The sequence below is a fragment of the Rhinopithecus roxellana genome, chromosome 1 (assembly GCF_007565055.1).
Source record: "Rhinopithecus roxellana isolate Shanxi Qingling chromosome 1, ASM756505v1, whole genome shotgun sequence".
Classification (NCBI taxonomy): Eukaryota; Metazoa; Chordata; class Mammalia; order Primates; family Cercopithecidae; genus Rhinopithecus; species Rhinopithecus roxellana.
In genome coordinates, this window is record NC_044549.1 from 18,652,536 (window position 1) to 18,680,130 (window position 27,595).

Here is a 27,595-nt window from a genome sequence, read left to right on the forward strand (position 1 = left end):
TTTATAAATGACTCCTGATATCCCAAAAGCTGTGAGATCAGTCTGAGGTGTCAGCAAGAGGCAGAGAAAGAACAGCCAATAGAGCATGTTTGACAGCAGTTGGTGAAAAATAAAGCCATTTTCTGTCTGTACCTACTACAAGTTCAGGTTATTTTGTATAAAACACGGTTCAGCAATATAATATGTATAGCTCACATTAACAAATTAGAACTCACCAGGAATTCCATCAGTACAACCCATTACATAAAAGGGGTAAAAGATAACATCATGATAGAATCAAGTAATTCAAATAACTTGAGTGATTTGAAATGGGCTGATTATTTTGGTCACAATGGCATGTTGTATTGATTACTTGGTGACCGACATGCAATTAATTGCTCTTATTGCACAGAGACACATTATCTTTTATACAAATGAGCAATAATAATCTGACTCCATTGATATAGACCAGGGCAGTATTCCAAATAATCAAATAGACTTTATACTATTTTCAAACTCAAATCTCCCCTGAAGATATACGCTATGGGACTTTTAGGACATCCTTTTGTAGAGCAACCATATTTTAAACTTCTGTCCTTGTCTTTCTTTTGCCTTTTTTTTTCTTACCTGCTTCTAATTTATATTATCTTTATAAATCATATTCCGTTATTAAAGTTCCTTTTTACAAAACATTCTCATTCTCTTCTGTCTATCTGAACTGCATATTTATTTAAAAGCAATTTAGCTGGTCCCAAGGCTACTTTCCCATTGATTTGTGATTTAATTTAGATATGACCTTACCCAAGATACAACCTAATTAAAAAAATATATTTTAAGTTATTTTGGGCAGTGTGATTGCTCCAAAAATTTATTTGATGTGTGGGTTTCTGTTTATAACACTTTTTTGAAGTGCAAAATACTTGAAACACCTGCCTTGATGTTCTCTGATGAATTAAAAGAAATTATGTAAGTGTAAGTACTTCCTCCCTGACTTAGGGTCCCTTGTTGCGTTAGCTAGTTTTGGAATTGTTGGAACATATATGTCACTTTTAAAGGACACTGGCTTGTACCTCAAACTTCAGAAAGTCTTATCTCACAATACAAAATGTGTTTCAAAAGAGTTGCTAATGACATTATAATTTCACCTATTTTTGATTGTCTAAGGTAAGGAGGGGTCAACTAGCACCACAATTTTGTAGAAAAGCTTTGAAACACTCTTGCAGAAAATAAGTTTCTATAATGAACTGTACTCATCCTAGAATTAAGAATAATAGCAAATCCTTCAAATAACCTAACTTAATATTATGTATAATATTAATAAACAAAATGTAGTTCAGTCTTTCCTACAACAAACTAAATATCAGTATATTAAAAAGAAAACTATTGTCGTTTTTTCTCAGTGACTTTGTGAAATCTCTTTTCTACACTTGGCGCCATCGTTGACCAGAAATAGCATTATGATTCAGCAGGGGATTGAAAGGGAGGAACAACTGACAATGTTGTCCTGACAATGCTGAACTTCATCTGAGCCTGTGTGTTCCTGGAAAGTATCAAAGGTCTGGAAATCCCCGCCACATTTTGTATTCTGAGAAATGACCACTCTGCTCTCACATATTCCAAGATCAGACCCACCTTTACTCTTCCCCCGTGAATGTGACTCACTTACATACCTGGCTCTTTGAAGCTCTTGACCTCCTTCCTTTTCTTTGAGATGTTTCTTATTAATAAATGCCCTTTCTATTGCAGTAAACTGAAAAAAAAAATCATCTTCTTAAATGTCCGGTGCATTTTGTTTTTCATGGTTTCTTTAAAAGAGAGAAAAAAATTATGTTTAAGTTATATGTTAAATCAAGGAAAGAAAAAATTTGCAGTTGGAAAAGCAAGACACTTTAGTGTGATAGAGTGTTTTAAAGCAGTGTTTACAGAGAAAGACTAGGTGGCTCCATTCCATAAATGAGGTAGTTGGAATATAACATTGCCTGCTTTGCCTAAGGCCTTGCCAAGAAATAACAGCAGCACCAGTAGAGAATTGATGTTGAAATAGCAGTTTTCATGTCACTTCTTTCTCTTGCTTCTTTTGAGGGTGTTGTTTATTCTCATTGAAACGTTGATCATAATAATAGTTATTGAAATAAATATAAATAGATGTAATTCTTTCTCTAATTTATCTCCATGTTAAAAAAATTGTATGTACAGGGGTGTGTGTGTGTCTGTGTGTGTGATTTGAACAGGCTTATAAGTGGCACAATAAGGAACAATAGATCTTACTCCATGAAGATTAACCCACCTGCAAGGATTAAGACAATGCAGTCACAAGTTAGTTATGATTTTGTAGCAACTCATATGCAAATATTTGCAATCTCAGTTACTCTCTTACTTAGAAAGATGGCAAAGGTTTGCAGTGGTGATAGCAGTCATGGAAAGAAGCAGGTTTTCAATACATAGGACTGCTTTAATGTAAGTATTTTAGACAATGCAGAAACTTCCATTATGAAAAGGGAATGCCAGCAGACATATATAAGAAGGCTCTGCTTCATGGGGAAAATGAACTAAAAATTTAAAAGGTTCTTCAATTACAGTAATCTACACCTCAGAGCTTCTAGGCAGACCCATGAGTGAGTTTGACATGGCAGGTTCTAGTTGCAAACAGGGATTCTTCTAAAGGAAGTAAGTGCAGAAATTTGAATATGGCTAGACATTTCATTTTATCGAAAATAATTTTACTTCTAAATGTTCTTTACATTGTTAGTTGCAACCCATTTGTAATAGCATACAATAGGAAATGACAATAATGTCCTACAGGACGAGATGGGTTAAGTAAACTGTGGTGCACCCATTCAGTGGACAGCTCTGCAGCATATAAAAATCAGTATTCAGGAAAAAAGACACGAGAAGTTGTTTAGAATGCAGAGAAGAAAATCTGGCTGCAAACTGACACTTTCCCCAACAAAATATAAGTTCAATAAGGGGAGGAGCCATGTCCATCTTTCGTTACTGTATCCCCAGCAGACAGTGCTTGATACAAGTGCTTAAATTAATAAACACAAGTGTTGACAAAAGGGTTCCATTTGAAAAAATGTAAATGATGTACAGAAAACCTCTAAGAATGTACATTAAAATGTTAACTGTTTAATTCTGGGTAGATGATTTTTTTTTTTTTTTTTTTTTTTGCCAGTTGGTATTTAAAATTTTTTTAATAATGAAGCTTTATTTTCTAACCAGAACAGAAACAATAAAACTAAGTTAAAATATACAATTTCATGGGTTTTCCAAAGTAGTTCCTATAAAATAGCCCATTTCTATATTTAGGCAGTTTACAGAGCTAGCTGGCTTCTTCTTAATCATAGAAAGCAGCTTATTTTCTGAAATCCTTGCATTTTATCCAGGCTTATCCCTCAGTGAACAATCATGCACAGTCTGTTCCGGATTGTGATGAGTAAATAAAGTGAAAATCAAAATGAGGTAACTCTTATATGCTGTCTTCACTCTCATGTTTTTCAGGTAAACTGTGGTTTCAATTCTTCTTGGAGTAAGAACCGAACAGAAATCTTGTTGCTACCAAGAAGAAATGAAGCTAATGGGAACAGCCCTCTCTTCACAGTCTTCACAAGCCACCAATCTCAAGAGAAGAAAACTGGCAAAACTCCTAGGAGCTCATTCCAAATGCTCTAATAATTCCCTTGAGCAGTAAACATATTTTCTTTCTCAGTGTTAGACGTACATTACCGAAGAATACAAAGCCTGTATTGCTAGCCATTAACAAAAGTTATATTTGATCGGCTAACAACTGTGCATTAATGCTCCTCCAGAGGAATGCCAAGTGTGTGGGTGTGATAGAGACCCATTCTCCTAGACTAGATTGCCAAATGCATTCAGTGATGCGTTTGATTCAAAACAAGGAAATGAATATGCCCAGGGGAAGCATTCAACATATTGAATGTTATACTTCAAAGTATATGAAAAAAAAAAAACAGAAGAGCCCGAAGAACCTGAGTATTGGATGAAGAGAACAGTGGAGATTTATTCTGTTCATTTGTATATTTGTCCCTTTTTAAACATCTGGTTTTGTCAAAATCAGAAACGTAATGCAATTGTAGTGCTTGGCTAAATAATAGCTACAAATTCCTGGCCATCTAGGATATTAATCTGTGCTGTATTTTAAAAATACAATCCTACCAAAATACTACTAGTAAATCAAACTTAAAACCCATTAAATAAATAGTTTTTTTAAAGTTTATTTATGGTCTATCTACAATGAAATGGAGAAGGGTTTTAATACATTATATTAGCTCCATTTCACAGAGTATCCTATAAAAATATAATCCTTGGGAAGTTTCAAAAGAACTGGAAAAGTTGTACTAAGAAAATAGAATGAAGTATCCCAGAGTTAGCCTGCTTGTGAGGGAAGTCATAATAGAAAAATAATTTTCCTTTTAATATTTTGTACCTAGGTGGAAGATACTTTTCTAGAACCCTCTGTGACTCACAACAGAGAACCAAAACCAATGTTATTGGTTTAAAAAGCAGGAAGTTTCTGTCTCTTCACCTGATGAAAAATAACTCAAATCATTTCGATTTACTTTATGGTGAAATAAAAGGAAGTGCATTGAAAGTAATACACCATTTAATTTATTTCTCTTAATTCAATCCCAGCAATCAAAATAGATATGGGAGTATTTCCTGCCAAGGGCTTTTCTTTAAATTGAATCTTGTTCAGAAAATACTCAAAACAAAAGCATGCACACTGCCGATCTGCAAAATGAACACTGCTCATAGGAGGTTTTTCTACTTAACAAACATTTATTTAATATCCACTTGACCTGGTTTACTTGGTTCAACCAAAGATATTAAGGATTACCATGGGATAAATACATTTTGTTCAGTTTTTTCACTCAATACAATACCTGAAAACATCTCCAGTTGTTTATCAATTGAGAGTCCACATCCCTGTGGAGATGTTCTTTTCCTTTCTTTGGTATCCTCCTTTCAGAACTCACACAAGACAGTGTACATACCTCTATTTTAACATTCGTTACATGTGTTATAGCTCCAGTTCACTGCTCCTGTTGGCTATGCACTTAGAGAAGGCAGGAATGCTATTTCATATTCATTTTTTCAGTACATAACACTTAGTAAAGTGCCTGGCACATGCAGGTGGTCAATAAACATTTGTTGAACAAAGTGATTAATTAAAAACCTCTAAAAAGTTGTGAAAACAATACATCGTCTACAAAATGCAAGATGTTATTATTGATGACTGATGTATTAATTTAACATTAGAATGAGAAGAATGAGTAGAAATTTAGCTTCCCTCTCCACTTATGCTCATAAATATATGAAACAATATTTATTTATTTATTTATATATATTTATTTATTTTTTGAGATGGTGTCTCACTCTGTCACCCAGGCTAGAGTGCAGTGGCGCAATCTCAGCTCACTACAACCTCTGCCTCCCACGTTCAAGTGATTCTCCTGCCTCAGCCTCCCGAGTAGCACAGACTACAGGTGCATGTCAGCATGCCCGCTAATTTTTGTATTTTTAGTAGAGACAGGGTTTCAACATGTTGGCCATGCTGGTCTTGAACTCCTGACCTCAAATGATCTACCTCAGCCTCCCAAAGTGTTGGGATAACAGGCATGAGCCACCGCACCTGGCCTGAAACAATATTTAAATAAGAATAAAGACTTGACTGGAGAAGGAGTCTGGAGATCCTTCATAGGATTCTTGACTGTGTGAGTGCGGGTGATACCACCTCAATGTGGATGTTCTTGCCTAAGGATGGTTGAGCTCTGGTAGATAACCAGGCACTTGGCTGGCAGTAAGAAACAAAATATCCTTGAATTATTGTTTATAGTCCAGCTTTCTTCCCTAATTAAATAAAGAACATTTCATGAAGAAAGAAGGAGGGTTCACATGAAGTAGTTATAAAGCCCTTCCCAACGGAAAACTGTTTTTCCCGTAATACACATGCCTGTGACTCTTATTTATGGAGTCAAACTTTTCTAGGGCCTGAACTCTTTCTTAGCTATAAATAAGTCAGCTTTCAAATTTTCATTAGGGCAGGAGAGGTGACTGGCTCTTTCCCAGTTCCATCTAGGACTATCCACCTCATATTCAAGAGTTTTGTTTTGAAACATCGTCTGGCTTTAAAGTTGTATACATGTGAAATTCCCCTTCATACATATACACCCCAGTAAAACAAATTAAATAAAATATACACAATGGGGAATAAAATCCTAGAATAGGTGTCAATGACATGGTTGTTTTCCAGAATGATTCTACCAACATGTCCTCCTAGGGATTTTCTTCTCTTTATCCGAGATGAATCGGTGCTGGGGCTGTGTATCGATTTTCTTCTCATGAAGTCTTCTGAGTTTAGAGAGAGGGAAGTCTGGTCCATGTCAATCTCGCTGTCATGGTAACAACCATCGAAGGCCATGGCTTGAACTGCATCAATATTGTACATCCTAGAAATCTGTCAAAAAAAATTTTTTTTAAGTAGGTCTTGAATATGGTTTTACAAATAGGAATTACAGTAAATAGTGTTAATAAAGTTAAATATGATTTATCAGAACAGCAATATCAGCCAATTGGATTTGTTTTTCAACTTATTTTTCCTCTTTGTAGAAAATATAGCAGTATCCTCAGTCAGTGTATATACATTTTTTGGTCCAAAACTAAAACCATGTCATCAGTGATCCATTTGTGCTTGGGGATGGGATAAGGAAAGGTTTTAGCTGCTCCATTCAAATGCAAATTAGCCGGGCCTTCCCATTTTTTGCTTAAGAGCACCTATAAATGATCCTAACATAGCCCAATTAAACAACATAGAATTGGTTTATTTTTCTGAAGGAGCAAATTATCAATGCTTTCTGGCTCCAGTGCCTGACTGAATCAAAACTAAAATTTTCTCTAAGGTTTCACTCTGAGGAAGATAGCGGTTCTCACTAGTTTAGAGCCGTGTCTACAAAGCAGCTGTTACTAATTGCTCTTGGAGAAAACAAAATCACTTCTTGATTCATAGGGAAGTTAAAAAATGAACAAATAGAGAGAGGCTACTACTGGATGAAATTATTCAGAATTCAAATTGGAGGCTGAAGAATAAATTCTGCCAAAACATGTATTTGATTTATAGTGATTTAAAAACCTAATATTTTTCAAAAGACATGAAGACTCTTTTGTGCAGTCAGTGAACTAATTAAGGACCCATACTTGAGTTATGTTGTCCCTTTTTTTAACTTTTAAATTAAAATGTATTATTATTTTTTATTTATCGAGACAGGGTCTCGCTCTATCATCTAGGCTCGAGTGCAGTGGTGTGATTATAGCTCACTGCAGACTTGACTTCTTTGGTTCAAGTGATTATTTCCGCCTCAGTCTCCTGAGGAGATGGGACTAGAGACACACATCACTACACTAGGCTAATTTTTTTTTCACTCATTCTCTTTTATTTAAGCAGGGCTTGATCGGAAAGAAGAGCTCAGAGGAGTGAGGCAACACCAACACCAGGGCATACGATTCATCCAAGGCTCCCCGGACACCAGTTCCAGCCCAGATGGGGCTTGAAGTGGCTTGGAGTACCCTGCCATGCTGGGGCAATGGAAAACATGAAAGCCAAACCTTAGGACCTGAAGAGTAATATGTCTGCAAAGGCATCATCACTGTCAGGCACCCCTTGCAGACGTACACAAAATAGATACATCCCCAGAGATAGTATTTTATTTTATTTTTAGTAGAGATGAGGTCCTGTTATGTTGCTGAAGCTGGTCTTCAACTCCTGAGCTTAGGCAATCCTTCTGCCTTGGCCTCCGAAAGTGCTGGGATTACAGGCATGAGCTACCACACCTGGCCAAGAAAGAAAATAGTTATTTTTCCTCTTTCTGAGCAATGGTCAGCACCAGGGATACGTTTTTCAGATCGGCTGTTCTTCCAGTTCTGAGTATCTCAGGGAGAGAGGCGGTAGGAATGTGTATATGAACATGATGGTACTGGGTGGTAGTGGTGTGTGGTGGTGGATGGTAATAATGTGAGATGGATAGTGGTGGCAGATGATGGAGGTGGTGAGTGGTGGTGGTGCGTGGTGGGTGGTGGTGGTGGTGAATGGTGGTGGTGGATTGTTGTGGTGGTGAATGGTGGTGGTGGGTGATAGATGGTGGGTGGTGTTGTGTGGTGGTAGGTATTAGTGTCTGGTGGTGATGGTAGATGGTGCTCATGATGGTGGTGTTTGGTAGTGGTGGATGGTGGTCATGGTGGGTGGCGGTAAGTGGTGATGGTGGATGGTGATGGATGATGGTGAGTGGTGGGTGGTAGGTGGTGAATGGTGGTAGTGGTGGACAGTGGTAGTGGTGGATGATGGTGGTAGGTGATGAGTGGTGGTAGTGGTGGTGAATGGGGGTGGTGGTGGTAGGTGGTGGTGGGGGTGGTAGATGGTAGTGGTCATGGTTGGTGGTGTTGGTAGGTGGTGGATGGGGGTGAGGGTATATGGTAGTGGTGATGGGTGATGAGGGGTGGTGATGGTGGTGGATGGTGTTGGTGATGGTATTGGTGGATGTTGGGTGATGGTGGTATGTGATGGTGTTGGATAATGGTGGTGGGTGATAGTAGTATCTAGTGGTGGTTGATATGATGGGTGGTGGTTGGTGATGTTAGTGGATGGTGGTGGTATTGGTGGATGGTGGTGGTGGATGGTGGTGAACAGTGGTTGATGATGGTGTTGGGTGGTGGGGATGGTGGTGGTGGATATGGGGGATGGTGTAGTGGCAGGTGGTAAGTGGTGGTTGGTAGTAAGTTGTGGTCAGTGGGTGAGCGGGTGGTGTGCAGTGGTGTTGGATGGTGGTTGGGGTAGACGGGAGTAGTGGGTGGTAAGTGATGGGTGGTGAGTGGTGGTGGTGGTGGGTGGTGGTGTTGGTGGATGGTGGTAGAGGGTGGATGGTGCTGGGTGGTGGATGATGGTGCTGGGTGGTGGATGGTAGTGGTAACAGTGGTAGGGGAGTGATGAAAACAAGCTTTGCCTGATTTGTTTTCATAGAGAGGAACTCCATTGTGAGGCCTAACACTCCAGCCCTTTCTCATCGTCCCTCGGTCACTCTACTATACTGGTCTGGGAAAATAAACTGATATGTTTGGCTCAGTCCCTTTAGAGTCCTCCATTTGGTGTCTGCATTGGTGTCCAGGTTTCTTCTCTGAAATGAAGTCAAAAGATACTGTCCTTCCAGGGATAAGCCTGAACATTGTTTTGCCAGTGACCAAGACAGTGAGTACATCTAAGCTAGTGATGAAATATTAGTTAGCCCTCCTGCTCACAGATCTAAGCAACATTCTCCAAACTGCTTGACATTGTTATATCCATATATCTGGCTCCCACAACTGGCTCCCTAATACTGGCTTCCAACTCCATATGTATAGAGAGGTGTCATCTATTCGCCCCCAAACCCACAGACATTTCTTCTACCCAGCCCCTCTCATTGCATCCTATTTCTTCCAAGGGATCTCATCTCACTGGATTTGTTCACACTCTTCCTAGTAATACTCTTATTCCTTCAGGGCAGGTGTTCTGGGCACTACTCACAATAAGAACTTCCATTTGTACAGCACTTTATTTGCAAAGGTTTTAGGCCCTTTTACTATATCACTTGATCATCACAACAGCCCTGTGAAGTAAATGGGGAAGAAATGACACCATTGTGTAAGCACAGAAGGGGTTTAGGAGACTTAACCTGGAACACAAAGCTGGGATGTGGTGGATTTGGTTTGCCATCAAGACTTCCTCTTCTTTTTTTTTTTTTTTTTTTTTTTTTGAGACAGAGTCTTCCTCTGTCACCCAGGCTGGAGTGCAGTGGTGCAATCACAGCTCACTGCAACCTCGGCCTCCCAGGTTCAAACAATTCTCCTGCCTGAGCTTCCTGAGTAGCTGGGATTACAGGTGCCCACCCCACGGCCGGCTAGTTTTTGTATTTTTAGTAGACATGGGGTTTCATATGTTGGCCAGGCTGGTCTGGAATTCCTGACCTTAAGAAATCCACCTGCCTCAGCCTCCCAAAGTGCTGGCGTAAGCCACTGCACCTGGCCTGCCATCTCTTCTTCTGACTTCAATCATTTCTTCGTTTTGTCCCACAAAGATATGAATGGCAAATAGGACATTCCTTTGAGATACTTGCATTTATTTGAGATAATTGAGGATGCTTAGAATGGTGGTTTCCAGGTCCTGGGGGTTGGGGAATATGGGAAGTTGCTCTTTGATGGATATAGAGTTTCAGTTGTGCGAGATGAAAGAGCTCTGGAGATTGGTTGCACCACAATGTGAATATACTTAACACTACTGAACTGCACACTTAAAAAATCAATTCAGATTGTAAAATCTAAGTTATAGTAATTTTACAATTAAAAATTGAAAAATAATTTTTAAAATGGAGGACGCTTATTACCTGGAAAGAAGTTCTGCATAGTGATACACAAAAAGATGGTGTATAATATCAACAAGTATAAAACAATCAGGCAGTGTGAACATACGTTGTGTGGCAGGTGGGGGCAGGGAGTTGTAGATATTTTTGAGTCAAAGGACTAGATGGAGGTGAGCCAAAAGTACTTCAGTGCCTATTTCTTGTGTTAGCCACTCCCCGTATAAAAACAAAATAAAACAGGAAGAAAATTCTTTCCCTCCTTACACATTTTTCCTGTCACTTTTCACTTCACAGACTATCCAAATCATTGCTATCCAGTATAGGTAATAGACCAACAGCATCAGCATCACGTAGAGCTTATTAGCAATTCAGTCTCAGGTCCCACCCCAGACCGCCTGAATTAGAGTTTAACGAGGACCCAGGTGATGCCCACGCACCACTGCCGCATACTGCTCTAGCAGCTCCTGGTTTCCTTACACCTGCATAGCACTTACTGCGGGTATGTATGTGACAGGCAAACATAGTCACATGCTGCTAGCAAAGAAATGAAAGCATCTGCAAGAAAACAAAATCAGCTATTTTTAGAGCTTTGACTCAAAGGATGTAAAATCAAAGGATGAAGTGAGCATTCCGTATCTGAATTGCAACTGCAGTTCTGTTGGCTGAGAATCTGTTGGCAAATCACTTCATTTCACTAGAATTCTGCTTCTTCATTTATAAAACAGAGATGATAATCTCTGCAAGATCTATACCGGGGTTGACATGAAGGTTCGGTGTGAGAAGAGGATATAAAAACACTCTGAAAGTATGAGATGCTCTCAGAAGTAGAAAAAATATTAAATAATGTTTGGGTGCATATAAATGCTCATGTAAAAAAAACCTTAAACCAATGTGAATAGATTTCATTGAAGTTATGGGTATACGTGTATAGCTATTCTCTATATAGGATGTGTATGTATACATATATACTATATGCACATATATATGTGTGTGTATGTGTGTTTATTCTCTTAAGTGTAGACTAGAAACGAATGACTCTTATCCGTTAAGTTTCTGAAGTACAATATCTTATGTAAGTTCTTATAAAAGCAGGAAACTGGTGCCCAAATCCTCTGTGAAATGAAGCAGGTAGAGAGCAATCTATCTGCATTTATTAAACAATGTCACAAAAAAACATGGATAACATTTAGAGCCCAGAAGGCACCTCATTTCTAGGATACTGTCGGGGGAAGAACCTCCCTTTATGCTCTACCACTCTCCCGAGTGACAAGAAGAGAAAAGTAAATGCTGGCTCTCGGTGGAGAGAAACATATCATTTACTGGTTGAGAGTGCACACACGGCCTTTGAAGTCAAGGAGACCCAGAAGCAAAGCCTGATTCCTCTTCAGCTGTGTGACCTTGGCCAAGTTACCACCCAGCTGCATTCTGTGAAACGAGGGCGATAAAATACTGACCTTACCATGAGAGTTAACTGACACAATATGTTAGATGGTTCGTATGATGCCAATATATAATAAACCCCTATTATGTGTTAGCTATTATTATTATCATGATCATCCACTTGAAAGAATGTGGTTTGTATGTCAACCCCTTTTATTCAAAGGGTACAGCTGGGGGAAAGGAGCATACTGAAAGAAATTCTGCACACACAAAAACTCCTGGTGAAGGTGAGTGAGGATGACAAAACAGCCAGCCAGCACAGAGCAGAGAGTAAGGTTCAATGTTAAATTGTCACCATACTGTCAACTTGCCTCTTGACAAGCACATGGACTTAACACAAAGGCTTACAACACTGTCAAGAGAGGTCGACAGATAAGGATAGTCTTTTCCACATTCCCCAAGGGATCTGATAGTCAAAGCAAGGCTGTACCTTCCCTGTCTTCTTGAATTGTTTCCGCTCTTCCACCGTGGTGAGGTAGTTCACAGCTGCATACTCAATGACTGACAGGAACACGAAGAAGGAGCTGACCCACAGGTACACATCCACAGCCTTGAGGTAGGACACCTGGGGCATGGAGGTGCTCATGGCCGTGATGATCGTAGACATGGTCAGCACTGTGGTGATTCCTGCCATTGGAGAATAGTGGCAAGCTCAGTGATATAGACATTCATTTCCAGGATCTGGTGCTGAATCACACCAGGGGATGCATTTCTAGAACAATATCAACCTGGTGATCCAAGAGGAGGGAAGGTGTGTGCATGGTGACCAAGTACATATCTTGAGCCTAAACAAACACTCTTCTTGGATTTTTCTTTCTGTCTCTTTTTCTTGCTCTCACCCTATTGTCCAGAAGGTTTGCTTTACTCCATTTAAGCCTTCACAGAAACCAGAGTCTGACATTTCTGTTTTCCAACCTCAGAGGGGTCTCCTCGAAGCAGGCCAGAAAGGTAAACATGTATTCAATTAAAAAAAAATTCTAAAATCATTTCTTCTAACCTTTCCCATTCTTTCACAAGTTTTACTGTTCATAACCTGTCTTTATGTCTACCTTTAATATTTCATGCTTCCCTTTCCTTCTATTCCCCTCTCCTTTTCTGCTACTTTCCCTCTTCCCTTTCCTTTTTTCCCCTATTCCTTTTACTTCTTTGTTCTCTGGCATGATCATCAGAGGTAAGAAGATCAAAGTTCTGGGGAAAATGGAGAAAGAAGTGACTCTGAGATTTCCTTAATAAAATGCTGGCCATGGGGAGGGCCATTCAATGTCTACACTAATTTCTCAGAGGGATATTGCGAGAGTACCGCCTGGAGAGAAAGCATACTATTGTAAATATTTGAAATGTACACTGGCTGGCATGGTTTTATTTCTTAATTTCCCACCAGGGAGGTGCAAATGGAATCCTTAATGATTTTTATAAGTTGTGAGGACATTGTAATGTCAACAGACAGAGTCCCAAACAGCAGGAAAAGCACTGTGATTTACTCCTAAATGTACAGCCACAGTATGTGGACTGCTTTCACCAACACCTTTCTATCTTTTCTGTAATAATTCTGTTAGACTCTCATCTGAGACAGTCCCATATCAAACACAATGACAATTCTATAGAGCCATTCTATTTCAAATACGGTTTTTAGTTTGTATGATCAAGATCAACACAACTTGGCAATTTGACAGTACCACGGGAGGACTTGGAATCTCACCTTCACACTAATTTGAACTCCAGAATAAGAAACCTAAATGCTATTCCAGCTCTTAACATTGAACACAGGCCACTGTCTCATCAAGTCCCAGGTTTCCTCCAACAATGGTATTATCAACAATCTGCATATCAGAGGGTTCTGTCTGTATTCCCTGGCTCTGAAACATACTTGCTACATAAACATGAAGCAAAGCATGAACATGAAGCATGGAATTTTATTAAGCATGGAATTTTTATTAACATTACAGGTATAGCTGAAGCCAAGATTATTAAATAAAACCTGCTTACTTTTATCAAATATTTGCCTACCACACATCTAGGTAAATAATTAGCCACACATAGCAGAAAAGAAATAGGAGCTGAGAGTGCCTAAGGGATTACCCCATATTTTGTCAGAGCAGAATGCAAATTCTGTTCAGAGTGCAGAATTATGCCAAGAGGCACAAAGAAGGCACTGTGCCTTTACTGTGCCATACTGACATTTTCAGTATGCCAATGTCTTACTCTCTTCAACATTTCACTGGTAGGAAGTGAAGGAATCATGAACTAATATTCCCACTTCGGTGCTAACCTCATTAGTTCAAACTTTTTGTTTGTTTGTTTGTTTTGTTTTTTTGAGATGGAGTTTTGCTCTTGTCCCCCAGGCTGGCGTGCAGTGGCACGATCTCGGCTCACTGCAACCTCCGTCTCCTGGGTTCAAGTGATTCTCCTGCCTCAGCCTCCTGAGTAGCTGGGATTACAGGCATGCACCACCACCCTGGCTTATTTTGTATTTTTAGTAGAGAGGGGGTTTCTCCATGCTGATTAGGCTGGTCTCAAACTCAAACCTCAGGTGATCTGCCTGCCTTGGCCTCCCAAAGTGCTGGGATTACAGGCGTCAGCCATTGTGCCTAGCTAAAAAATTTTCAATGTCTTCTTTTATTGTTTTTTTAAGATATAAATGATAGAACTTATTATTTTTTCAATGTGCAATAATATGGAGCTTAGTGGACAAAATAAGGATTTTGAGCAAACACACAAGTGTACATGCCTGATTGGTCTCATCATGTACTTGAAATTGATAACTACTGGGCAAGTAAAAAGGAATTGCACTCTCTATATTTGCCAGAAAGCAATAAACTATTAATCATTTTCTCTAAAGGGTGCTTAATCCAACTAATTTACAATGGCCTTATTTATTTTAAATCCAGCATTCTAGATTTTCCTTCTTTAAGATGACCAATAAAAAAAAAGAATTAGAGTGGAGAGGAGGGATTGTTGGGTAGGGGGAGTGAATGATGAGCAAACTGAGATGTAAATTCCTAAAGCAATAAAACTTGAAGTCAGGAGTATTACAGCCACATTAAATACACTTATTATGTCTTGAGCCACCCCTCAAAAATGCATTAATCTTGACAAATAGTATCCCTTCCAAACCCATTAAAGTTAACATCCCAATAAAGGAGTTTTGAATTATATGAAGCAACCGTTTAGTCAAAGGAAGGTGATGTGTTTGGATTAGAAAATCATCTTCTCCGCTACTGATGTTGCTACGCATAGTTAGGAAAGTGTTATGAGAAAATATTTAGTCTGACCCTTTGACTCAGTTCCCCTGGGCTCTTGCAGCCTCACCCTATTAACTTTTAAAGACATACATGGGGTCTTAAGAACCCTTTAGTCTGGGGAGAATCATGAATCTGTCAGTTTCATTGGCTATTTGCAGCCATGCATGGTGGAGAGTTTTGTTGACGGGTATGATAGCAGTAGGGCAGACAGGCATCACTTATGAAACCACTGAGTTTGTTCACCCCCTCACTAACTGCGTTGCAGGTAGTTGCTTTGAAGGGAGGGAGGTGTTTATATTCACCTTCAAGTGAGTAAAAGTATTTTTCATATAGGCCTAGGCAGAAAGAAAATATTACACGATATGAAGGAAAGGAAGGGGGCTTGACATTCCAACATTTCTCTATGACCAGAAACTGACAGCCATTTTCTCATGAAGGTGGTGCGAGAGTACAGATAACTGTCATTAGAAATTCTCATAATCTCTGTGATGGTTAAATGAACTGCTCTTATCCAGTTGCCTAAGTATTCACTTTTCCAAGCATATGGCTTATCCTCTGTTAGGAGACGTTTTTCCTCTGAGAGTGACTACAGGCCTGAAAATTTGGTTGTCTTCCTCTGCCATATCTGTTTTCCAGTAAAGGAGCCCGTTACTTAATGCATTCTATAGAGAATGGCATACCTCATATAGAGGGATCAAGCAAGAATGATGGAGGCAAAGAAAGCAAGAGGAAAGTGGAAATGAGAGGAGAAAGTAAAATATTTAAACATCCTTGAACAACCTTATAATTGTCTCACACTCTCTCCACACAAAATTGAATGGAGAGACATAATCGTATTTCTGACCTATCACACATTCCAAGTTATGTTAGCTATTATCTCTTATGAGAATTGCCTAATCACAGTGGATTCTTCTATGCTACATACCCTCTGTTGTTCTTTATCTGAAACATGGCAAATGTGGCAGGGCCTTCACCAGCAAATGAATCATCCTTTATCGTTTCCAGTTAGCAACTAAAAATATGGTGGTCCAAGCCCTGGCAACTTAACAACGACGTACTGAACATGAACTATGTGCAGGAAGACACTGTGCTACTCACTGAAGGAACTACAACAACAAAATGGTAATAGTGATCCTGGTCCTTAAGGAGCTCACATTCTAATAGAGGCCAAAAGATAAGCCACTCCTGTCCCACAGCAAAACACGAAATAGAGGAAGTAAGCTACTTAGGAGATACAGAAAGTGCCATGTGTTCAAAGATGACAGAGATCATGTGTGCTTGGAGTCATCACTAAAGGCTTTCGGCCATGTCGAGATGGCAGGATTTTGACAGAGAAAGACAGGTGGGGAGGAGGAGCCAATCATAATGCCAAAGGACACAATTCCAGATTCCATAATCCCAAAAGTTGAAACCCCAAAAGATCAAAATCTCTAAAGTCTAAAATACTAACAATCACAATCTTGAAAGATCAAAATCCTGAAAATATTGTTCTAAAAATAATTTTGAAAAATTTAAAACCTATTTATTTATATTTTAAAAAGGTTATTTAAGAAACATAAAAAAAGACATAACACTTCATAAGCCACTTTACACAGTAAAATAGGCAATAATAACACATGTATTTCTGTGAGCATAAACGCTCAGGTATACTAACAACAGTTGCACAGAACAGTTATGAGCAGATGAACCATATTGATAAAGAAGTAGGTCAAAAGGGAAACACATAAACGCATATCACTATTGTAGGTCATTGTAGGCACCCAGCTTTATAACTGTGGTCATCTGAAACACCGTGATGAACAACCTAAGTCTTCTGAGGATCGATCAAAAACCATGATGGTTGCCACCACATATGCAGTCACCCAAAGAGCTGAGATCTCATGAAATTTTATCTTTCACAAATGCAGATGTACAAAAAGGACATGTCTCATTGATTGAGAAAGTTTCAACATTTTTACATACATGCACAATACTCACATGCAAAGTTAATCTGATAAAGCACTTTCATGGAACTAAATTTGCAAAAATGCATAATACAAATTAGAACTCTCTAACAGTCTAATTTCTTTATATCTCTACTACTAGAAATGATGCAAAGATGAAATACACAGTGTAGAAAATTATAATAATATAATTCCGACAATTTAAAATGTTAAAAAAATAAACTTAAGAAAAACAGACCAAAAACTAAAAAGAAAATTTCATGTATGAAACAGTGTATTACAGCAATAGGTTATAGGCAATTGCATGAAGATAGTGCATAGTAACTGGCCTAACATGATGTAATTATCCTTGATTGTAATTTTTGAGATTTTAGACTTGAGGGATTTAGACTTTAGGGATTTTGATCTTTCAGGATTTCAACATTCAGGATTATGGCATTTGGTATTGTATCTTTTGAGATTATGATCCAAACCAGTATAATGAATTATGTAAACATTTAGAAGATCTGTATAACTCGGTGAACCAATATTTTCCCAATGACCAATGCATCAGTGAAAAATCTATTCAAAGTGTAAGACAGACCAATGGATTGCAATCTAACGGAGTAGAAAATATTTGTTGACATGGTTCAGATAGCACATTGCAATTAAACTTTAAGGAACTATCACTTGCTGAGTTTTGGTGTAATGTGAAGGGAGGCTATCCACAATTATGTGGAAAGACTATTATAATACCACTCCCTTTTCAAACTATGTATCTGATGAGGTCAGATTTCTTCCTATATTTCAACCAAAACCTATTGTGATAGACTGAATGAAGAAATAGAGATAAGAATCCAGTGCCCTCTATAAAGGTAGACATCAAATATTTGCAAAAATGTTTAAAAATGCCACTCTTCTCACTAAATGGTTTTATTTTAGAAAAAATAATTATGCTTCATACAATGTTACCATGTTAACTTGTAATGAGTTGATTATTCCTAGTTTTGAGTGAATTAATACATGTTTTCAAATTCTATTTTAACATCTAATACGGCTAATAATGATAGACATGACCCACAGCAACAAAAGCTCTCTAGGGTCCTCGTTAATTTTTAAGATTGTAAATGGGTCCTAAGGCCATAGTTTGAGAAACACTGCCAAAGATTAAGAAGGAAATTGAGGTTTCAGATATGAAAGGCTCAACAAACTGGGAGGCCCCCAACAGAATGAGGAAAGTGAAGAGAATAAGTGGTTTCCCTGCTAACTCATCAAAGTAAGTTATTATTAAGACACCAACAGTATAATGTGAATTAGTTTGAAGGTTCTTTTTTTCCATGATGTAAGGGTTTGTCACAAAAAGCTAAATGAACTTGGGTAATGCATGGGAGAGTACCTAGAAAGGGAAAAGATAAGATTTAAAAGTGAGGCTGTTTATGCTTCATACTTTCACCTTCTTTCCTTACTATCATCCAGCTACAGGGCTGTCGGCACATCCTTCATCCCTGAAGTCTGGGTTCCCAAGGAAAGACTGGGTTCTAAACAGGATGAATGTTTGTAGTACCTGAAGGTGAAATCCAGCATACAACTGAAAGTAACCAAATGGAACATGCTTACATAGTGATAGAAGTTGGAATAAAAAAGTTTGTTCCATTTGATAAGAGTCAAAAGTGAGCAGATCCTTGAGAGGGAGTTACTCATACTTAAGGAGTGGAAGAAAAAGCAGAAAAGAGAAAAGGAAAGAAAAGTCTTCGGGAGGAGAAAAAACTCGACTAGTGGAGAGTATTGAAAACTAATGCATTGTGTGTGTGGTTGGTTTTATCCAACACTATGGGTCAGGTATCAAGCTAGGCAGTTGACATGATTAAATTAATTCTCCCGTTTAATTCTCGTAGTGACCTTTAGGAGGTAGTATGAATAATTTCATTTTGCAGATGAGGAAGATGAGGCTGGAACTCTTGACCACTAAAGTTGGTCATAGATTTGGAGAGGATGCCTAATAATGTCAAGGAGAAAGTGAAGGAAGGAGGCAGAAGAGAAAAGGTAAGTGGGACAGATGAATAGGTATTCATAGGGACTTTCCAGAGAATTGGGCAGCACAGCATTTGCAAAGAGCTAGGGAAGCGGAGGGCAAAGTATCTTTGAAAAAAACAACTGAGGGTGGTAGGAAGCAAAAGCCTGAGAGGGTAATAGTTTTATAGGAATAGTACTGTTCTCTTATTAAAATAATTTTTTTTAAAAAGTGGGAGAGGTACACTTCTGATTTGCATGCATTTTACATATATCTGCATAGCAATTTCCTAACCCTAAGGGATCAGATATGGTTGCAAGAAGCAGAGACTTTCAAGGGTGTCTTAAAAGTGTTTTAGTGTTCTCAATTCACTCCACCCTTCCATGGAAGTAGCTCTTATTGCTGTCATTTTCACAGTATAAGAGCAGAGCAGTCAAGTTCAGAAATCTGATTGAAAATCATGTTCATAAACCTTTATAGACTGAGTTCTTTTCTCATTGTGTCTCTAGGGCTGGAAACGTGCCCTTAGTCTTGTATTTGGGTCTATGCTGCCACACTGCAGTACTGAGGTTAGGGCACATGCTCTGATGTGAAGAAACAGTTCAAATAATTTAATTACTTATTCAGATGGTATTTTTTCCTTGAAGATATTCCAGTCTCAAATACTTGTAGATTGAATCTTTTAATAGGGAAAGGAGGTGAGCAAATTGTTAATATTAATAATTTATGTCTTTCAAATGATCTTTTGAAGTATGCATATAATTTGTGAACATTAACTTACAAACCACCCTTTCTGGAATGAATTGTGTGATAATTACAATAATTGTAACAATTATTATAATGGTAACAATCTTCTCTCTAGATAGAGCACTACAGATGAAAGAACAAAATCAGATAAAATGAGGGGGCTCTGCCCTGACCAGCAAAAAAGGCAAGTGGGATTATCTCTTGGGTTCTCATTAAGTAGCATGTCATCTAACTGCTTAGCTTGGTATCTTCCACTTTCTAAGGTCTCAATAATTGCTAAGTGGGTCTGAAATGGTTCCCATAAATCAGTGTGTGTGACAGAGGCATATAGCATGTTAGATGGTGTAGATAATCACCCCTGTATAGTGACTTAATGAGGCTGGCAACGTCTCTCCACCTAAAATCTCTTGCCAACTAATATGCCACTGTACCTGAAATTCCACTGTGGTTGATTCTGATTTGGGCCTTTTAGTTGCATCCTAATTTCTAATCAGTATTCATATTTTCAAATTCAAGCATCCCCTCCACATTCTTGTTAACCCACCAAGGTAATTTATTATTAATACACTAACAGTATAGTGTGAATTAGTTTGAAGGTTTTCCTTTCTGTGATGTAAGGGTTTGTCATGAAAAGTTAAATGGACTTGTGTAATGCATGGGGAGGTTTCCTTAAAAAAGAAAAGAGATACGCTTTAAAAGTGAAGCTGTTTATGCTTCATAATTTCACCTCCTTTCTTTACTGTCACCCAACTGCAGGTCAGTCAGCAAAGACTTCATCCATAAAATCTGGGTTCCCAAGGAAAGAACTCAATTACAATTTGCCCTTGAGGATGTCAAGACCAAAACTGCAACCTGGATGTTCATCTCTGACTATCTCTACTAAACCACCACTCTCTTTTCCTCTCCATGTATGACCCATTTTATTTACCTCCCTTGAACTTTCTCCCATGTTAGTATTTTATAAAGATGGGGAAAGATTTACCCAGGGAAACTCTTGCAGGAACAGCTCTTCGGTCAATCCAAAATGAAACCCATGAAAGCATCACCATCAATATGGCTGGGAAATAGGTTTGCAGCACAAAGAAGAAAATATGCCTCCTTAGCACAAAGTTGATGAAAAGCCTATTGTACCAACCTATGGAAAAAAGCCAAAGTTTTCATTAGAGCAAGCTTCCCCTTAGAAACACTGCACTTAGTGAAATGACCTGCTTCTTTAGACTCCAAGCCCTTGGGGACATGGAATTTGACATACTCGTCTCCATTTAGTTGGGCCTGGCACTCCGTCAATGTTTGTTCAACCAGCTGAACTGCAGTTTGCTTAATTATTTGACTCAAAGATCCCCTTTAACTTCCAAACCCGCAGTTCAGGGATGAATAGTGGTTATGTTTTGTGGGATGGCCTCTAAAGATCTTTCTCCACAATATATTGTGCTGTGGCGTTTCTGCAAGAGGGAAAGTCTTCAATACATGACTAATAATGGCATAAAAGAGCCAACAAACCATTTATTAGCTATAACAAATGAAAAGAAACATTTATCTGAATGAAAAGATTCACAGTAGGTACCAGGTCATTGGATTTTGACCTGGGATGGAGACAGCTGGGGATTCAAAGGGGAAAGAAAACGACATCCATAAGCTAGTTTTATAATTTTAAAGTCTCATGAATACCATAATTTGTGTATGACAAATCTGCAAAAAAGTAACCAACTGATGTTTCTTTGCTTCTTATTGAAATTATATAAACTCATGTTGGTAATATTGATTAATTGTGCTAATTAAAAGCACCATTTGTGGTCACATTCACACGCACATTTTGCTCAGGTTTACCTCTCCCATTGACTACAAGGAAGTTTAAAGCCAAATTTTCAGACATCTACCAGACTTCTCTGAGCACCATTCTTTAATGACCACGTACCAGGATATATATAATACCTTATCCTTGTTTTTCTTTTTTTCTCATACATTCTAATGTATATTACCTTGTTTTATTTTTTTCAATAACTATGTGCCAATCTTGTTAAATCTTTACTAAAATAAGGCAATAAATGAGGAAACAAGAAAATACGTCTTTTATGAATAAGTAGCAAGATTATGATTTTTTTCTGTGATAAATGCTGTTTATTTTCCGACAACATTATTCAAAATACAGGGACTATAGGTCAAAAGTTATAAAATAAAAATCATAGGTATTGCAGAGTTGGAAAACCCTTCTGCTAGTCTCAGTGGTAATTTCTTAGAAACCCAAGATGGCAAACCTATTAGATGGATCACTTAAGTACTTAGGCATTTGGCCTAAGAAATACACCTGGCCAACCCACACTAAACTGGCAGACTCCAGTCTTAGAATCCTATTCTCAATTCAATGTTCATTATCTTTTTCTTCCTTACCTAGTTCTAAGCTTCTAACAGTCAGTTGATATACGTTCAGGAATATCAAACAATTTTATTACCAGGAGTAATAAAAGATATACATAGTACATTATAAAGTTAAAATATAAATTAGTTTTTAAGTTTCTCATTGTTTTGTATCACATATATCACAGCCCCAATTTATTACTGTATACCACTGAGAGTTTCAGTGATGGCTGTAGAGTACAATAACAGCTATCTGAACTTACAACTTTATATAATTATTGTCAGGTTAAAAGAAATAAGGAAAACCTGTGAAAGAAATTCAAAAGAAAGACAGTATTAATGTATATGGTTTTCTGTTCATTATTAACTTGAAATAAAAGTAGTTAACTGCATCCTTTCTTAATTCATACTTTTCTGGAGAGCACCTTTTTTTTTTTTTTTTTTTTTTTTTTTCCTTTTGGTGGGGTGGGGGCAGGGTGGAGTAACCAGGAAGTAAAACTGCTGCTCTGCCTGGTGGTTTTAGACTAGGGGTGGTATTTTAGTTGAACCTGCAGGTCATGGGGAGTTCATTTCCCTATCAGGAAAGGTGGTGCTGCCTTGGAACGTTGTGGAGCCTTCATTTTGGGTAGTACAATAAAGAGGAGTCTGATTCTATTTTTGATGTTTGACTGAGAAAAGCTCTCAAGCCCAACTTCTCCTTCTGCCCTACACCTGAGCAAGTTAATAAAAAAGACCAGGTCTCCCTTTTTTGGCACCTGTGAAAAGTTCAAACCATGCATCTTGTCCTACGACAGGCAGCCTTCACCCTAGCTGCACCCCCTAGCTACCATAAAAATGCAAGCCAGTAGCCCCTTCCTATTCTCTCAAGCTATTTTTCATTTCAGACCTGCTTGGGAACCTGCCAATCTCTCTCTAGAAAGCTTCATTATGTGAGTAATAAATCACTTCATACCCTTTTGTCATATGTATGGCATCATCAGTTTTGGCATCTGAACTAAATTTTGGATGGGGACGGGTACATCTGCCTCCATCAGTTTGCCATACAGGAGAAAGAAGAGGAGTTAATAAAAGAGAGAAAATGACTAGAGAGTTGGCACCCAAGGAAATGGAGGACTGGGCCAGTATTTGGGGAGTCAGTCCCAAGACAAGAATAAAGAAGGTTTTTATACCTAGAGACAGTCACCTTCAATGGTCCTTTGAAAGTAGGCCTTAATACTCTCTATGAAAAGGATCAAGATAATGTGGATGAAAACAGGATGATGATAACAGCTACTAACTAATATTTATTGAGCCTCTATTATATGGCAGACAACATTCTAAGGTACTTAACTATATGACATCATGTATCCTCACAACCCTGTGATGTAGAGAGTATTTTGAAACCCATTTAAAGATGAGAAAGTTAAGGGTTAGAGAGATTAAGCAACTTGTCCAAGGTCACGTTGCTAATAAATGATAGAGACAGGGTTTGAACTTAGGCAGTCTCTTTCTACTACTTATACATTGAGCCACTAGATTATGCTATGAAAAAAAAATTATTCAATGCATCCCTTAGGGGCAGGAATCATTTCTTTTTTCTTTGTAAATTTATAGTGCATGATTTTGAGGATTTTGAGAAAGGGACCAGGAGGCAGAAGCCCTCACCTGCTTGTTAATATTGCCAGGTCGTGGTGATTTTTGAACAGTGGCAGTGGTAGTGGTGAAGACCAAGGAAAAATAAAAAACACCCTGTTGTTCGGCTATAAAATGGAAACTAAGGTCCTATAACTATATTTCTGGCTCTTATAGCCAGAGTCAGATGTATAGTTTTTCCATAAAGTTGATATGGGAGTAGTAGTTGTGGCTGGTAGTTGTAAGGATAGGAGTGAAGAAAACAAATCAAAAATTATTTTTGAGGAAGCTAAAATATTTAAACAGGTAACTAGTCTGAAAAGGACACTTGAGTTTGACTGTCAGAAGATTATGTTTAATGATTCGTGGATAACGTGAGGCAGAGCTATCACATGCTCATGAACTAAAGTAAGTTTCTAAATGTAATCTTTCTGAAACCTAAGGGATGGTTAAATGAACCCAGATATGATTATTAATTTAATATTTGAATACAACTTCTAAAATGCTTCCCTTCTGCATTTTTCCTACCATCTCTGTCATTTAAAAAAATGGGTATATTGTAACAAATTAAAACATGCAAATGTTGAAAATCTCCCCAATTAGTACCTACTTCTCGGACGTATCTATTGTTAATCTTTTAACACACGCACACACACACAAACACACACATACACACATGATATGTATACATATGTATATAAACACTCATAAATATGGATAAATACATTCTTCAATAACAAATATGGGATTTTTAAAAATATATTCTTCTGTAACTTGTTTTTAAAAAATATTAATGTATTATGGATAACTCTCCATCTCATGTTACACAAAGCATGTACATTTGAACCTAATTCTATTTTCTTTCATTTTTCTTAGCAACTGAAATGCTATTTCTTAAAAATGTAACTACATTTGAATGTCAAGGATGTGTAAGTTCATTTTAAAATGCAAGCATCTTTGGAAGCAGTAAGTTTTTCCATGCCAGTATTTTGCCAGGCTTTAGAGAGATTCTAAAACATGACCAGAAAAAGATAAAAATCAACTAGTGTTGGAGCTGCCTGGTAGGACTCAAAAACTCTGACAAGCACCAATAAAATTATAGTAGAGCAAATGGAATGACTTAGAGGTAAAGTTAGAATTTTGAAGTGAAATTTAACTTCTTGTTAAGAGGATGGTTGGATATATGTTACCGGATAATTGTGCTTTAAAAGCTAAAGAAATGCCATTGTTATTATTGTATATTTTGTATATGTTCTGTGCAGGAGACAATTCTTTTGCATTTCTATGCTTCATATATATCACATGATATTAGCATTAAACATTGCAAATATCTATTTACAATTTATCATATGCCAAAGTTATTTTATCATAGCAATAGTAAAATGAAAAAACATCCTATACATTATACTTCACATATATCATGGTTCATTACACACATTCTTTTATTTAAATATTAATTTAATTTAGGATTAAGAACATTAAGAATCCTGACAAATATATGCCTATATTCATTCATATAGCGAAAGACAAAGTGAGAAAAGAAGGAGAAGGAGGAGCAGAAAAATATATCAAAATAATAATATAGTTTATCTCTATGAGGTAGGATTACAAACAGATTTTCCTTTAAATTTTTCTGAGGTCTCTTCAAATTATCTAACATTTATTCATTCATTCAATAATTAGCCTTTGAGCATCAACTATGAGCCAGGGATATATCAGTGATCAAAACAAATAAATATGTGTTACTTATATAATCAGAAAAGGCAATAAACATGATTAAAATTGATAGTATCATTTGCTGAATCCCAAGCAATGTAGACAAATAACGGAGTGAACTAGAGAATTTATTCTGGGTCTAAATAGCTAAATAGCTGTTGTTCCTAGAGAATCATTTAACTTCTCTGCAATGTAAACTTCTACTTCTCTCTTAAAGTTACAGGCTTTTAGAGAAAAACTTGATACTACTCTCCAAGATCTAAGAACAGAGTGGAGAATCTCTGAAGAGAAAAGGCACCACCATCAAGGCAGAGTAAATAAAAGCATTCTAGCCAGGACAGCTCTGAAACTCAGGGACAGCTGTTGGCACACTTTCTGGCTAGCCTGAGCATGGCTGCATTGAATCTGAAATGGCATTTTATATGGATTCGGCCTAAAATGACCCAGAATATTAATATCTAGCAGGGGAATGACAGTGGAGGGTGAGGAAGGTAGAGGGGAGCAAAAGGAGGCTACTTCCAACTTTAGTCAATGGGGATCACATATAACTTTAAAAGGTATCTTGGATAAAAGTTGTCAATTCAGAAATACATCTGTCATAGTAAAGAGTACTATATAGGCCCAATTTCAGATGAGTTTTTCTGTTTGGGGCAATGATGCACTTTATGGATGGATTCATTCAACTGATTTTTATTGAGCATCTATCATGTGCCAAGCACATTCCAGGTACTGCAGAAGAAATGGTGAGCAAGGCAGACAGATTCCCTGCCCTTTTCCTGGCAAGACACTCACACAACAAAGCAGTCAAATAAATGTATAGTTCAGGTGATGGTAAGTGCTGTGATGACAGAGATAGGGAACGGTGAGAAGGGAAGCCTGTTTTACACAGGGTTGGTTTGGTTAGGAAAGCACTGTTTGAGAAGCTATTTGAACAAAGCTCTGACTGAAGTGAGGGAGCTGGGCATGAGAATATTGGGGGAAAACATTCCAGGCAGAGGGAGAAGAACGCCAAGCAGAGGCCCTGCAGATGGAATGAGGTGGGCAAGCAAAAAGGCCAGTGTCGGGAGAGTAGCAGGTGGTGAGGGGCAGAGGGAGTGAGTGAGTCCCACATTAGGCAGGAGACTGATCACGTTGAGAAACTTCCATCTTGTTGTAAATGTGATGGAAAAACACTGGAAAGTTTAGAACAGGAAAGAATTGTGAACTTTACGTTCCAAAGAGATTACTCTGTCTGCTGTATTGAGGCCGGAGAAGTCAAGAATGGAAGCAAGGCATCTAGTTAGAGATGGTTGCATGAGTGGGAAAGAAATGATGTATGGAAAGGTGGAGGTTGCTCCCTGTAAAAGGAGAGGAATGATGATCCCGGCCAAAGGGGACACTTGCTTGGATTCCGGTCTTTTCACATGTTGTGGTGCTCTGCAAACAGTAGATGTCCAATAAATGCTGATGAATCACCCATGTAAAATGCTGTACCTGTGCTGCTATAGAAAGCTAATCCACTAGATGCACTGAAGTCTTCAATGAAGAACTGAGAAAGGGACATATGCTCTTCAGTATTTAAGGACTTGTTTCCATGTTTCCAGTATAGCATTAGGTCGTCCTCATTGTAGGCATCTAAAACATGAAAAATACCAGTCTTGTAAGTGGAATAAGCTCTTGTACGTTTGATGAGTTCCATAACTATGTCCTATGTGACTCTGTATCCTTAGTGCCTAGCCCAATGACATGTACATATTAGGTGATACAAATATGTTTGCCAGTGGACTGATCACACACACACTTTTAGGAAGAGGAAAAACAATTTCTAAAAGTTAGACCCTGATGACTAGTATAATGTGGATCTTGTGCCCACACAATGAATTGAAACTCCCCAGATAGCTGCTCCAACATTTGTGTACAAGAAATTTTCTGAAGTCAAACAGTGGTATGGAAAATTTCTAATTTGGGGCGGAACATCTGTGGAGTAGACATCTACTGAGATTCCCAGCATTTCAGACACATTTTCAAAAATTGCAGTCAGCTTTTAAGATCTTCCATCAAAAATAGCTGATCAGTAAAAGTGATTGACAGCTCAGACGCCCTGATGGGGCTTTGATTAGGGGGTCTATGTCTACAGTTAGATTTTTCTAGGGAATCCAAGTCTACTTAGTGGAAGATTGTGATTCATCT

At 38.0% G+C, this 27,595-nt stretch overlaps 1 protein-coding gene across 1 annotated transcript in view; it reads right to left on the reverse strand.

Moving 5' to 3' along the window:
• Positions 1-6,157: 6,157 nt before the first annotated feature.
• GABRR3 (gamma-aminobutyric acid type A receptor rho3 subunit) overlaps positions 6,158-27,595 on the reverse strand; it is a 49,074-nt gene continuing 27,636 nt past the window's right edge. Inside the window, exons 6-9 of the mRNA XM_030939615.1 lie at positions 26,900-27,040; positions 20,727-20,879; positions 12,253-12,449; positions 6,158-6,457 (exon numbers count right to left, since the gene is read on the reverse strand). Of these exons, the coding sequence (XP_030795475.1) occupies positions 6,158-6,457; positions 12,253-12,449; positions 20,727-20,879; positions 26,900-27,040 (791 nt within the window). The remainder of the gene's footprint in view (positions 6,458-12,252; positions 12,450-20,726; positions 20,880-26,899; positions 27,041-27,595) is intronic.